At 36.8% G+C, this 15,594-nt stretch overlaps 2 protein-coding genes across 2 annotated transcripts; one reads left to right on the forward strand and one right to left on the reverse strand.

Moving 5' to 3' along the window:
• Nucleotides 1-3,731: 3,731 nt before the first annotated feature.
• LOC144453899 (cytochrome P450 2U1-like) lies at nt 3,732-6,585 on the forward strand. The gene is made up of 2 exons (XM_078145251.1): nt 3,732-3,935; nt 5,950-6,585. Exons 1-2 carry the CDS (start codon nt 3,755-3,757, stop codon nt 6,546-6,548), a joined length of 780 nt encoding a protein of 259 aa, XP_078001377.1. The 5' UTR covers nt 3,732-3,754; the 3' UTR covers nt 6,549-6,585.
• A 3,098-nt stretch (nt 6,586-9,683) lies between these two features.
• Nucleotides 9,684-10,235, reverse strand: LOC144433103 (uncharacterized). The gene has a single exon (XM_078121411.1). It carries the CDS (start codon nt 10,233-10,235, stop codon nt 9,684-9,686), a length of 552 nt encoding a protein of 183 aa, XP_077977537.1.
• Between the last annotated feature and the right edge of the window lie 5,359 nt (nt 10,236-15,594).

Consider the following 15,594-nt stretch of genomic DNA (forward strand, 5'->3'; position numbering starts at 1 on the left):
CCGAATCGAAATTGTATTACAACCAGCCGATTGGATTGAACTTGGCGTTCGTTGAAATAGATGTATCTGGTGGAGAATGAATCACTTGATAATTTATAAAACAACATCAAGTTTTATAAGACACGTACATTTTTATATTGAAACTAAAAAACTATATCATATGTGAAAATTAGAAGCTTGTGATCTTAAGATATTGCCTCATAACAATCATATTGGCCGAGTGGTGTTTTTGGACGGTATTTACTACTTGTACTTTTGCACAATATGGCAGACGTTTTTTGCACAAAATGAATAAATAAATGATATATAAACAAATATTTGCTCTTTATAAAGAGTGGGCAACATATTTTTGTTATTATTACTCTCATTTTTCTTGTCCTAGTACAGAAAATCTCTTATAAAAATAGCACAAATACCTAGGAGCATTTTGGCTGTTGTTATGGGCGTGGTCATAATGCTAGACACATTTCCATATGTATTTTGAATGTTCGTTCACTTGTCTATGAATCCCAGGTATTATCTTTGCGATATGCCGCTTGGCTGTTGATATGGGTATAGTGTTGTTCCAGCTAAGGTGACACATACTTGCCCCTGTTTTGAGTGTGAGGCTGAGTAATTTAAATATCAATTGGTCCAGTTCTCTTTTGGCTTGGTCGAGTGCGAGCTACTATTAGCCTAATCACAGAGCTGTGTGTCTACGGGGTAGAAATTCAGCAGTAACATTACCGTCTCCGTAAGCTGCCGGGAGACCTAAACAGATTTTTAACCATCAATTTCAGAGTTGCATTGACTCTATTTAGGATTTAATATTTTAAACGTGTGAAATCTCTGTTAAAGAAGTCATGCTAACAGAAGTCGCGTTGATAGCTATCTCGATCATTCTCATACTTTTTACATGGACGAGAAAAAGACCAACCCTACCCGAAACCTACCCGAAAGGTCCGGCAGGATTGCCAGTGATTGGTAATTTACTACAACTTGGATCAAAGCCACACTTGAAGCTGCATGAATGGAGTCGCCATTATGGTAAGAATCACATTATCAAATAAAGCAATGACCCTCTCAAAATAAGTTCAAACATTAACATATTAGAAAAATACATTTATTTATTATTGAATCTACACCATAGTGTTATTAACAGAAATCTAGGTTCCCTTTGTGTATTGATGTATACATTATGCACTAATTCTGAGACCTTCATGTAACCTTGATATCACGATTACATGATATTTGAAAACGTTAGGTTGTTATGATGCGCTGAACAAATGCGCATTGGTTTGAATGACTTACACGGGCATTCGTCAAGGGTCGATATCCTCTGCATGTGGGAGCTTAGTCACCTTGCATGCAAGACACGTAATTCTTAACAGTGACATATTATTTAAGATCATTGGGGTGTATTACATGTATAGTCAAATAGTGGTTTTGGAGACAGATAAAGAGACCGTGTTCCGCACAGTAAGGCTGCATTCACAAACACCGTGGAGTTGGGGTGGAAAATGATAAACGCATGTGTGATCAAGTGGTCTTACCCCATCAACATCTTTTACCAGTTTCACAGAGGCATATGGGTCATCCTTCCACCACAGTATATACAGTTTCCGTAGAAATTGCCCATGGGTGACCCACATTACCTCATCGAAATATGCAAATCATTTTGCAACACAACATATGTCTAATATTGGTTTTCTCAGATATATCATTATGTGTGGATAATTTTTCTTTGTTTTGAAATTCAGTTATATTTGAAGTTGGGATTGATATTTTCTCACCCATATGATTAATACAATACAACAGAATGCCACATTAACAGTACCCCCCCCCCCCACGCACGCACGCACGCACGCACGCACGCACACACACACACACACATATATATACACCCCATTCTCAATGTTTAATTCATAGTTTAAGGTACTTAGACGGTTAAGGTAAAGCCCATCCATTTTCAGTTTCTCTTGTATCATACTTTGCAGTGTTCAATATCCATTATTTCTTGAAAGGAAATTTATGTATACAATAAAATACAACTTATAGAGCCAATGTTAGGACAATCTGATAATGGGCTTAATTGTTCGCATATTTACATTTTGCATGTTGTGGAAGTGAAATTCTTGCAATGAATAAACGTGCTAGGTCCATAGCTCATGCTGGTGCTATATTTATGTCAAAACTGTTGTTATCTGCCAGAAATTAGCAGAATATTTAGCTTCTAATTACTTAATTATTTGCATATTGAGTATATAATTAAATGTTGTTAAAAGTATATGCTCTTTCTTTGTTGTTTTCAATATCCCGGTAAAAGCCAAGCAAATTCCAAACCGTTATGGGCACGCGACATGAGAATATTATTATTCAAGAATTAACATTATAAAATGTATAGGTTGCAATTGAAAATGACCATTGGTTTACCCCAGAGCATACATGCTACATGCTACATTTTACATATGCAGCGCAAAGCGGCCGTTTCAAACTACATTTCGAATGGGGAGGTGGGTACTTCAAAATATTTACAATCCAGGAGGGGGTACTTGATAAGTATTTAGTGTGTGGAGGTGTACTGGAATAATAAGGGTCTTGACAAATCTCAAGACTCATGCCCCGATTATGGGTGTTTAAGAATACAACCTAAGTTAATATTTTGATAAAAGAGAGACTAATTTGAAAAGTAAATTGTTTTTTATTTTTTATTTAAGAAAAATTTACTGTTCATTAATTATAGGGGCTGTGTACAGTTTGAACCTGTACAAAACACGTGTCGTGGTATTAAATTCCTACAAGGTGTTGTCTGAAGCTATGGTTGACAGAAAGACAGACTTTGCAGGTCGTCCACGTGATTTAATAACCTGGGATCTTTTTACACGGTATAAAGACGTCGCATTTATGGATTATAATGACTTTTGGACGATGTTGAGGAAGAGTGCACACACCTCTTTACGTTTAAACGGTACAGAGAGGTGGAATGAGGCTATCACAATACAGGTGGACAAGCTGATAGGTAAGGCTATCTCACATTTTGTAATATATAAACCCAAGAGATCATTTGATATTCATTTTGTAACCTCGCACATTTTGTATATTGTAAATTCGGAATAGACCTTTCAAACGCTAAATATTTCCCTCTGCGAATTTATAATGTACATATAATCTCTCAGCAAAATTTATTATATTATATATTTTTTATATGTCCCTAAGTAAGAAGATTTTGAAACTTTTGATTATGCTATAATCACAATACTTGCATACAGATATAGTTAAATATCCCTCTGGTCTGCCTTTTTTTCAATTCTGAAATCATATGAAATATTTGCATGAAAAATCATCTACACGTCTTTAATATTATATCTCTCATTTCGTTCATTCTCTTTGATTCCTAGATAAGTTCTCTAAAAAAGGAAGCTTACCTTTTGATCCCAATTTACCATTGAGTTTGGTTGCCTTTAATACTATATCTGAAATCGTTCAGAACCGGTCATGTGAAGAAGACGACCAAGAATTTCTTGACTTTATTGAGACAAATGTGGAATGTTTTCGTCTTGTTATTGAAGCCTCTCCCGTCGGTAAGATATTGTATTCTTTACTCAATAATTTTGTGCTAATTTGAAGAACTAAACTGATGTAATACAGGATTTTAGTGCTCATGTTTTATTAAATGTGCTAATGTGTTTTTTCAGACTTTGTCAGATGGTTAAAGCCCTTCTTCAAACCACAAATTGAGAGGTTGAAGAAAACGGCAGCCGGTCGAGTCGACTATATGGGACGCAGAATAAGGGCACGTAAAGAACAATTCAATAGAGCAAACCCACCACGTGATGCGATTGATACGATGTTAATCGCCCAGGAAACGTTCAAGAACAATCCCACATCAGGAGTTTCAGCAGAAGTCTTTGATGATATGGTTGTGGTACAAAGTATTATGGACTTTTTTGGTGCAGGTACGTTGGTAATGGAAATTGACACGTGAAGGAAGCATATTTTGAATGACAGCTTGTCGTTAATGTTTACACTTTTATAATACTCTTTTGAAGGTGTTCGACTTATCAATACTGAATGATAATCACTACGATATAATAGGGTGAACTTTGATTGTCATGACTTATGTCAGTATTTATCATTCTTTCAAGCTTACCAATTTAAGATTTATCTAGGTATTTCAATTGTTTGTATTATATCTCATTCTAAAAGATTTTAGTGTACACCATATGTAAAGCGAATGCTTCCCGTAAGGACTGTTGTTCGTATATCATTTGCTATTATCAATGAATATACCAAATGTATATGAAATTTGAAGAATGCATTGTCAGGAATTTATAGGATGTAGCCAGTGTTTATATCAAGTGACATGAACTTTAAAGATTACATGAAGTTATTGCCAAAATACCATAATATATTAACATTATGCAAATGATTCATTAAAATTAAAACTACCGCTTCAACATGTATTCCAAGTGTTTGTTTTTTAGGTGTATACCAAATAACATGAAATTTGAAGCTTGCATACATATGGTATAGCTTAATTACCGACACCAGTCATTGTGCAAATGATTCAGTATAGCTACAAGTTTCATCAACAATGTTTAAACTCTAAATACGTCTAGTTTAATAGACGTTTACATTGAATGTGGAGCTTGCATTATTAAGCGATGTAGCCCAAGCACAATAAAGTCAGTAATTTTGCAAATAACACAATGATATTCATTGAGTGTTTTAAAAACCTTATCAGTTCGTGCCATTATCATAAAAAATGTATACAACTTTTCTTTAGAATTGTAACGGCAGTTTTTGAGCTATCATATTCACCTTCAGGCAGACATATAGACAGAGCGGATAAGACAGACAAACAGACAGACAGACAGACAGACAGACAGACAGAGAGACAGACAGACAGATAGACAGATACAAACACACACACAGATAGATAGATAGATAGATAGATAGATAGATAGATAGATAGATAGATAGATAGATAGATAGATAGATAGATAGATAAAAGAATAATGTAACCCTTTCTCACAGCAGGTAAAACTGTAGTTACTTTACACGTTCTATCAACAATACGCACATAAAATGTATCGTGTGTGAGTATGTATATAGGTACCACGCAAATGATGCCTATGCTACTGCTCAGACGTTGCATTATTTTGCGGCATGAGCTTCTACCTATAAGGCACCAATCTTTCCTATCCATAATTTCACAAATCTCTCTGATTAGATGATTAGAACACACAATTTTACAATTAATTAATTAATTTAAAGCATAGGAGTACACAGGGAACCTTGTACATCCTAGCACTATGATGTACACATCCTAGTGCAAGGATATGGCGACATCCTAGTGATAGGAACAAGAGCACAACTGTGTGCCTCATAGTCCTGTTACAGGGTATAATTTTCCACAGCTCTGGTACATGGTACATGGTTGTGCCCTGACTGTTTTGCACATCCCAGTACCATAGCTGGGTACTGCATACCTAGCACACAAATGTACACATCTATGTATCAGCTATGGTGGAATAATACCCTGTAGCAACCGTTTTGTTCATATCTGACTAGTAATACTCACATAGCTGTGGGAAAAAGCTCTTGTACATGGATGTTTTAGAACCATATGTTGCATTTCTATTTTTCACATCCATGTTACAGTGATGTTGGCATATACCAGTTACACATCTGTCAAATCTAGGTATGTTACACCTAGTGTGTTGGCCAGAGGTGTTACAGGGGTGCACATGGTACAGCCCTAGTGTCGCCACTGAGATGGTACAGCTATGTGCATAACCCTGTCCTAGGTATATGAATGTGACATGGGTGTGCAAGGTTCCCTGTGTAATCCGAATTATACACACACGCTAACAAATGAGGCGCAAACGGAACGCTATTTCTGCGCATACCTTATAAAACGTGTCAAAATATTGTTTTCTTTCTTTCTTATGTCTACCATTTTCACAGGGTCTGAAACTATCGTATCGTCCATGAAGTGGTTCTTGGTCGAAATGATGTTAAATCCAAAAATACAGAAGAAAATCCACCAAGAAATCGATGACGTTGTTGGTGTTGATCGTCGTCCAGTGTATGCAGATCACGACAATTTGCCTTATCTAAAGGCTGCTATGTACGAATCTTTGCGTTTACACTCAATAGTGCCTCTTAGTTTATACCATCGCACAATTTGCACAACATCTGTCAATGGATGTCAAATTCCTGATGACACCATCATCATCCCAAATAATTGGGCCATAGATCACGATCCAGATATTTTCGAAGATCCGTTTGTTTACAAACCAGAGCGATTTATTGATCCTAACACGAGTAAATGTGTCTCTTTTAATGAGATGAATTTTGCACCATTTGGAATGGGTAGACGAGTATGTCTTGGAGAAATGCTTGCCAAAATGGAGTATTTCTTGATTGCTGCTAATTTACTTCATCAATTTGAGGTCATGGTGTCTATGAGCCACGGAAAACCTTCCACGGAAGGTGTGCTTGGTTTAACATATAGTCCAAAACCTTTCAAAATGATAGTAGGAAAACGAAACGTGCGTAACTAGTATATAAGAATTGAACGTTCGCAGGTACTGACCTATAATGTGGTAATCGTTGAATTTAACATACTGTAGAGCCAACAAATTTTACTGCTGAGCACTACATAACTAATTGGCAAGCAAACTTCATAACATTATTAACCACGGTCAAATATTGATATAATATTAAATTAGACGTGTGTTTTGACAAATTTCCTAATTGTTAGAGTTGAAATATAAACTAACCCAAGTTTGTTTTGTTAAACGTTCTTGCAATAGCTTATGTAACTCATGATATGTACGCAACATAACATTTCAGATTGTTTCATTATGCTTTGGAGAGCAACTTTATGTAGAGACAGAATTGTATAGACAGACCGATTTGGCATGGTAAGCATAAGAACGTGTATTAAAACCAGCCGAGTGTTCGTTGAACTAAACACCTCTTGTGTAGACTGAGTCACTCGCATGCAACATAATCACCAGTCACTACTCCTTGACATCTGTCACAGCAGCTATATTTATATGGGCATGCAAGTTACAACGACAACATTCAAATGTATGCTGAAACTGATGATGCAAGCACGGCATCAGAATCACTCTCATGTACCCTTGGAAGAATTATGTCCTGAAGCCAACCAATTTATGTTTTCCCTTTGCAAATCCAGGTCTTGCCAAAATCCCATTTGTATTAACAGATCCACGTTACACGTACACAATTGACACAATAACTCATGTCACTATTTAAACTTATTTGAATACCGACACTTTTGTTGACACCGTACCTAACTAGTCTGTGAGACCTTCCAGATGTAAATTAAGACAGATACGCTCTGTAGATTACATGTCAGCTGTGTATTTCTAAAGACGATTGTCCTGATTTGAAGTACACAAAGATTAAATATGAGAATACACTGTCGTATATATGCTTGCTACACCAGTAGTAGTATTTAGAGCTGTGGAAGACCAGGCAGTGACGTCGACATTTTATTGTGATCTGTATTGTGTTGCCACATCATTCAACACTTGGGCCTGTTAAAAATCTCTGGGTTCGATAAACTTCTGGCCATAATTTAGATCGTCGAGTGACACTGTTTGAAAAGTAAGCTCTGACGAAGTAACTATGTTAACTGAGGCCGTGTTGTTAGCTATCTCGATTGTTCTCATACTGTTTGCTTGACCTAAAACCTACCCTAAAGGTCCACCTGTTTGGCCAGTGATCGATAACTCAAGTTACTACATCTTGGATCACAACCACACTGGAATGGAGTCGAAAACACTGTAAGGGTAATTAGATAAAGAACTTACCAATCAATGTGAGGTCAAACAAATTGAAAAATTAAACGAGACTTACCTTGGTTAAAGTCGATGTTTAATTATGATTCTATGAGTCATAGAATCGAAGGAGGGCTTAAATGAGATTGTGCTGCGCATGCGTGGGAATCAGACTTTAAATATGTTTTTCTTCATTATCTGACAACTCACATTTTACACCATGTACACATCAGTTTTATTTAATTTCATACTCTTTTACCTGTTCATTAAATTGTTACTTCTATTCACTTGTAACCCTTTATTTTCTTCGCTACATATTTCCCCTGTGTTCAGTTGGGTGGGTGGGAGGCATTTAAGCCCTCCTTCGATTCTATGACTCATAGAATCATAATTAAACATCGACTTTAACCAAGGTAAGTCTCGTTTAATTTTTCATTCTATTTCGTCATTATCTCAGTCGGTCTTCAATGAGACTTTAAAGTAAATAATGACAGAAAAACATCCAGATGCTGAACACAAACTGAATAACAACTCATTTATTGTCCTTTGAAAGATAGATAACATGACAGTATATCTGAACTCCTTGTATACTGTTCCAAACACAAGAACACAAATTTGTATATAATTTGATGTGTGATGAACACTACATACTATCCTCTTACATATGTTTTATCATACTTTAACTATATTAAACAGGGTCAGTCCAACATTTTTGATATTCTACTGATATCAACTTGTATGCGATATATTTATTTGTTTCCCATTAATACTCCACGCTCAAAGTGGTCTTCTTTATCCATTTTCTTATCATAAAATTTTGCGAATGTACTCTCATTTGACCATCCTGCTTTATTGAGGATATCCTTTATAGGAACACAATTACTTTTCGCTGTGGATGTTGCTACTGATCTCACACTGTGAGACCCAAATTTACTGACATCAATCCCTGATCGTGCCATAACAGTCTTAATCCACCTTGAGATTGTACTTGTAGTTACAGCTCCAAATGGTTTCATGTAACTTAACAGAAGCGAGTCCTTACCAGAACCATTTCGATTTAGCTTAGTTCGACATAGATATTGTTTTATAACAGTATAAACACAGAGCCTCCTGTCAGGAGGGTAAGCTTTAAACGCAACATGAACAACATTACAATTTGGTCTGTTCTGTTTTAAAGGACCAAGTAACTCGAACACCAACTGTGAACTTGTTTTCTTAATATTACAAACTGATAACAACTGTAAAGTTTGAGCACGAGCTGCATTAGTTAGAGCCGTAAGCATTGTCAGTTTTAAGGTCAAGTCCTTCAAACTCAAGAGTTTTACTGGTGACAATGACCTCAGGTAACACAACACATGGTTTACATCCCATATCTCTGTATATCTTGGTTTTGAGGGTCGTAAAATAAAAACCCCTTTCATGTATCTGACTATAAGGGGATAGTTTCCACATGTAAATCCATCATAGTTTAAACCCAGTGAAGACAGTGCTGCACGGGCAGTATTCAAAGTTCCATAACCAACTCCAGTGTTATATATTTGAGTTAGAAATTCAATTATTTCTTCCACTTTAGCTGAAATTGGATCAATCTGTCTTTCACTACAGTACTGAAACCATCTCTTGATATGAACCTCGTATTGTTTTTTGGTTCCTTGTTTCCATGACGACATGAGAATATTGGTAGATTGTTCTGAAATTCCTCGTTGTCGGAAGTTTGTCCTGACACTTTGCAGACAATCAGTTTTAAGCGTCCCTCTAATGGGTGCTTTCCTTGTTTTGTTGGGTATGGTAATGTCAGCAATCCTTTGACTTTCTGTATGATCACTGGTACATCCATCAATACTCCCATGAGTTTGGTAAACCATGGTTGTGTCGGCCACAGAGGAGCTACAACAATGCCCACTGCTCTGTCCGCTCTGATTTTCTGTATGCAGCGTCCCAATAGACTGAAGGGGGAAAAAGGTAAACATTGTTAAATTTTCCCCAATCAATTGTGAATGCATTAACATATGATGCATTGGGATCTGGTCTCCAGGACACATAGTTATCAATTTGGGCATTTAACCTCGATGCAAAGAGATCAATATCAGGTGTGTTCCATTGTTTACAGATCTTTCTGAAGATATTTTCATTCAGTTTCCATTCCAGCTGATGATCAAAATGTCTTGATGCCCTGTCAGCCTCAGTATTGTCACGCCCTGCAATGTGTGAACATGATAGCCAAATATCATTGTCTATGCAAAATTTCCATATATCAACACCAATTCTATTACATTGATCTGATTTGATTCTTCCCATGTTGACTACATAACTTACAGCTGTAGTATTGTCTGACAATACTTTGACATGATGATGTTTTATCTTTGACATAAATGCCCTCAGTGCAAATTCTATAGCTAACAATTCTAATGCATTGATATGCATCTTACTTTCATCCATAGTCCAAGGACCGCCTATCCTAGTCCCCTCAAAATATGCTCCCCATCATTTTGAAGAGGCATCACATTCTACTGTTACATCTGGGTTACTCCTGATTATTGATCTCTTCTGATCTTTTATATTCTTACTCCACCAATTTAGCTCTGTTTTCATCTTTGACGTGATAATCATATTGTGATCAAACTGTCCCTTTGATAGCTTCAAAGCTTTAATTTTCTCTTTTTCTAATTCTCTGTAATGTAATTTTCCATATTTAACTGCTGCAAAACTTGCCACTATAAGGCCAATGACCCTAGCAACTTCACGTATGGAAGCTTTATTTTTCCTGGCCAGATTTTTACATTCTTGACCAAGGACTTCCATTTTCTCTTCTGGTAAAGTAACTATCATTTTACTTGAATCAATTTGTTTCCCTAAGAAAACAATTTTTTGTTGAGGTGTGAAAACTGATTTCTCATCATTGATAATGAATCCCAAAGAGGTCATCAAACTAACAGTATCTTTTACATTAGTCTCACACTCACTAAGAGTGTCACCACAAAGTAGGCTATCGTCAATGAAGCCTGAGTTTGTATGTCCCATGTTTCGTAACTTTGAATATACAGGTTTCATCAATTTTGTAAACAACCTGGGCCCTTCTGATACACCATTTGGTAAACATGTATACTGATAAATCTTTCCTTTCCATTCAAACCTGAAATACTTTTGCTGTTCTTCAGCAATTTTAACTGAATAATAAGCATGCCTCAAATCCACTGATGCCATATATGTGTTTTTATTAATGATGGAAAGGGCAATTTCAAAGGTATCCATCTTAAAATGCTTATAGGGTATTTTTTCATTTAACTTTTTCAGATTTAGAACCATTCTATGTTCTCCATTCTTTTGGGGTACAACAAAAATTGGGGATAAAAACTGTCCCTCAGTAGTTTCCACTTGAATGAGAACCTTCAATTTGAGCAATTTTTCAATTTCCTGACCAATAATCTCTGTGTCTGTAACATTTAATTTGTAACTGGTTTGATTACTTTGTGGTAATGACCCAATGTCAATATCTATGTGACAATGTTGTACTATATCTAGTATATTTGGATCTTGTGTTATCTGTTTCCATGCCTCAACAAAATATTGTAATCTACCAGCCTCAAATTTTGTGCTCACCTGTGTTACTGTGGTTTGTTTCATGGGCCCACTAAGGGTCCCTGTCTCTGGTAGTTTTTTGTCTCTGGTGTAGATGACATGTATGTCCGACCATAATTATATTTATAGGTTCCTCTACCTCTCTGATATGAATAGCCTCGTCCTCTGCCTCTGGCTCTCATAAATCGATTTGCTGATCTAAAACGTGTCACACCTCTGGCTCTGTATCCAATCACCTTGTTACTAATTCTAGCAACATCTTCAATTTCCTTGGTAGTCCTTGAAATGTCATCCCCAAACAACAAGTTTGTAAATGGACGGTTATGGTTACATAGATGAGCATACTGATCTTTCAATTCAGGTTTTAGAAGGTCTTTTCTAGTCATGTTTATCTGTTTATTAGCATGCCCCAACAAGGCAAGTACATCGTCACTATCATCGATCAATTTTCCAAAGGAAGGATCTAATTCCTTTTCCATCCCTGCCATATTGTTGACAACTTTGGCTAAGATCGTCGCCGCTTTTACCACCGAGGTCTCGATATTTTGTAGCTTTTTGTCATTCGCCCGTGCTGTGGGCGATATGGCATCCCAAATTAACTGGTTTGTTTTCACTGTTGCCAAGCCCTCGCAGTTCTGCGGGCGAGCATTGTTCTCACTTTTAGTCAATTCAAGGTAACGTTCCTCCTCGATACCATTTTTGAATAGATCAGTTATGTTCTCTGCCGACGTAACATCGATATCCTTGTCACAATATTCTTGTACTTTGAATCGTTTCGTCATAGATGTAAATCTACTTTCCCCTCTCTCACTGTTATCGCCGTCAATGTCGGCTTCATGTGACGTACGCTTTTGGGCACTAGGCGGGAAATCGTCATCACCACCTTCATTATATTCTAAGGACTGAGGTCCGTATTCGTAACTTTCCTCAAATTCCTTATTTTGATTTTCAATCTTATCTAGTCTCTCACATATGTTACCTACTGTGAGCTCTTGTCTCTGGACGGCCGATTGTATCGAGTGGATAATGGCGACCATGTCGCCGTCGTCTTTTTTCTTACTCGAACTTGTATGTCCCTTCGTGGCTAGTTTACCTTTGGAATTACTTTTTCCGAACCACGTTCGGTTTTATCGGCTTATTGTCATTGTAAACCTTTCCTTACATTCCAGCTACACTGATTGATTCGGGTCCTTCATCCGTACCCGCTTGCGATGCTGAACTCATCGTACCACGTACAATGTCAACTTTTCGGCTGTATAATTCAAATGTTTGTTAGATCTAAACTTTAGACTATTGTGTTCACACGACTATTCTACTTACTAGATGAGTCTCGATGCTCCTAGATGGTAGATGCAAACACTTTTATAACTTCACTCACGAATTTTCACAGCCATCTTCCCACTGCACACATGTGCACACTGATTCCCACGCATGCGCAGCACAATCTCATTGAAGACCGACTGAGATAATGACGAAATAGAAACAATGTAGGTTAAAAAGAGTGTTCTTCATTCTCTTACAATTTTCTCCGATTTCAAATATGTAATATCTATTTTTTATCAAATAACTATACTCAGTATTCAGAAATAGCAATATAAAACAAAACAAAACGCCATAAATTCACACTCGTAGAATAATGAAACAGAATCCAGAGTACCGCTGTTCATTCTCGTGCAAAGAAAATCCAGAGTACCGCTGTTCATTCTCGTGCAAAGAAAATCCAGGGTACCGCTGTCCATTGTCATGCAAAGAGACTGTATAAATCATCATCTGACCTATGTCTGATGTGTTCGCAAAGTACTCACGTCACAGTGCCGTAACAGTTAGCTACTTAGATCAAATGACCTTGTCCTGATTTGGTGTACAAATGATGAAATATGAGATAGCTCTGTGCACCATGCCAGTGTTTACTATTACTAGCAGTCAGCGCTGTGCATGATCAGAGTCTAGGGATTTCGCCTTGTTTTTCTTGTAGATTCGGGACTTGGAAACCCTCATATTTCTCATTTTGACTTGTTCATATTCGGAATTGGTGTTGTGTAAAAACGTGACATTTGAAAAGTAGCCATGGTAACTGAGGTCTGGTTGATAGCTTTCTCGATCATTCTCACACTGTTTACTTGGATGTCAGACAGACGTAAATTACCACAGAATCCAGGGTACTGTACATGTTGTTCATTCCCGTGCAAAGAGCATGTTTGAATTATTATCTGACCTATGTCTGTGGAGATTGCAAAGTAGTCAGTGCCCCAAATCCAGGTCAAATGATCCCAAACCAAACAGTACCAGGCTAAAGATAAATCATGCTTATGCAAACTTTGCAAGTAAATAAAGTCCTGGCCACACAGTCAATAATAATGTTGTGCAATATATTTAGACAAGATACACAAGGTAAGGTCTTGCATACGAGATAGTGCTGCCATTAAAATGGCAGATTGATGTATATGTGGGGCTTGCCTTTGTCTTGGATGGCATCTGTTCAAATCACAAGCACAGTACAGGCGTTATCTGTACTATGTGATGTAATATAAGCAGTCTACCCAAAGTCAGCACAGCAGTCCATTATATCTGATTACTTGATAAACTATGGAAATGGGATATAATTTCTGGCATAAATTATCAAAGATGTTTTCGACCTTTTCAACAATATATCTATACAGTGTGAAAGATAAGAAGAATGCAGTGTAGAGAAGTGGCTAGATCTATGTACGAAACTAGAGATGGTGTTTTCGAAATCCACTGAGGTAATTTTTTACAGACACTTTACAGAATGACAGATACAGAATTTCCATTATGTGTTTAAAGTGTTAGAGGACAGTTCCTTTCATATCATTTCATAGAGTAACGGTATGCAGACACTTTCTTTACATTCTTAGAGCAACTTATGTTACATGGCATGCATAATATCATTTCGTAATAGTTTGAAAATATGATTTTAGATACAGACGGAATTGTATAACGGGCTGATTTCGCCTGATAAATACCAGAACATCTATTAAAACCAGCCATGTGGATTTAACTCTGTGTTCGGTGAAGTATATGTCTTTTGTATTTTGAGTAGACTGACTGTTAAACTTCACATACATTAAATTCATCGGATATGACGACAGGGAAATCAGTAATGTTGGTAATAATCTGGCACAATTTGGTTAATAATGGTTTATTTGATACTCACATAGATGATTTAATGAATATTACAAACCATTATCTTTCATAAGAAACTATAACCTTACCTTAGCTCTGACCCTGCTGAAATTTTAAGAAAATTGAAATGACCTTTATTCATATTTTTACAGGAATCTCTCGAATCAGATGCTGTAAATATACATGTACAGTAAAGAATCGTTTTAATTTAACCATTGAAATTAATTCTGATAAATTCTGTAAAAGTTGGTATGTTATTCAGAAAATCCTGTTTTTGACAGTGGAAATAAAATTCGCACATTTTTCAATGTTTGAAAAGACCATTCAATTAATATCTTCCTCCCCCAACCACTTCAGGTTTTCCTTTTGCAGAACCAAGTCTTGCCTAAATCCCATTTTTTATGAAGAAATCCATGTTACCCTACGGACACAATTGACACAATAACTCAATCACTAGTCAATGTCACTTGTCTATATCTTCAGAGATACTTAACTTGTTTTATTTCATACTGACACTGTTGTTGACACCATATCAAAACTAGATTTGCGAGACATTTGGAATTGGCTTTGATTATGGTGCCATATTTTCTGATGTAAATTAAGAAAGATACGCTTTGGAGGTTCGGGCGTGTACTTCTAACGAGGTTTGTCCTGATTTGAAGTACAGAACGGTGAAATAGGGGAAAACGCTGTCGCATCTATAGTTTCTACCACCAGTATTCAGCACTGTGGAAGACCAGCGAGTGACGTCGACCCTGGGTAACCATTCATTCAACACTTTGCCTAGCCTGTTAACAATCGTTGGGTGCGATAAACGAAGGGAATGTCCGGATTTTACTGGGGGGGGGGATTTTCAGGGGCGACGTCAATTTTTCCCAGGAAAAATTGGGGGGGGGGGCTAAAGAAAAATTTCACAATTTTCTAGGGGGGGGGGGGTCATGGAAATAAAAACACGATTATTTACTGCAACATAAATCTATCTGCAATTCTCCACTTCTCAAAGTAACTTGTCCGCGGGGATGTGCAAGACTTGTTTCATCACTATCAGTGTTATCACCAGTACATGCATTTTCTG

Source organism: Glandiceps talaboti, chromosome 3 (genome assembly GCF_964340395.1).
Source record: "Glandiceps talaboti chromosome 3, keGlaTala1.1, whole genome shotgun sequence".
In the NCBI taxonomy this organism is placed as follows: domain Eukaryota; kingdom Metazoa; phylum Hemichordata; class Enteropneusta; family Spengelidae; genus Glandiceps; species Glandiceps talaboti.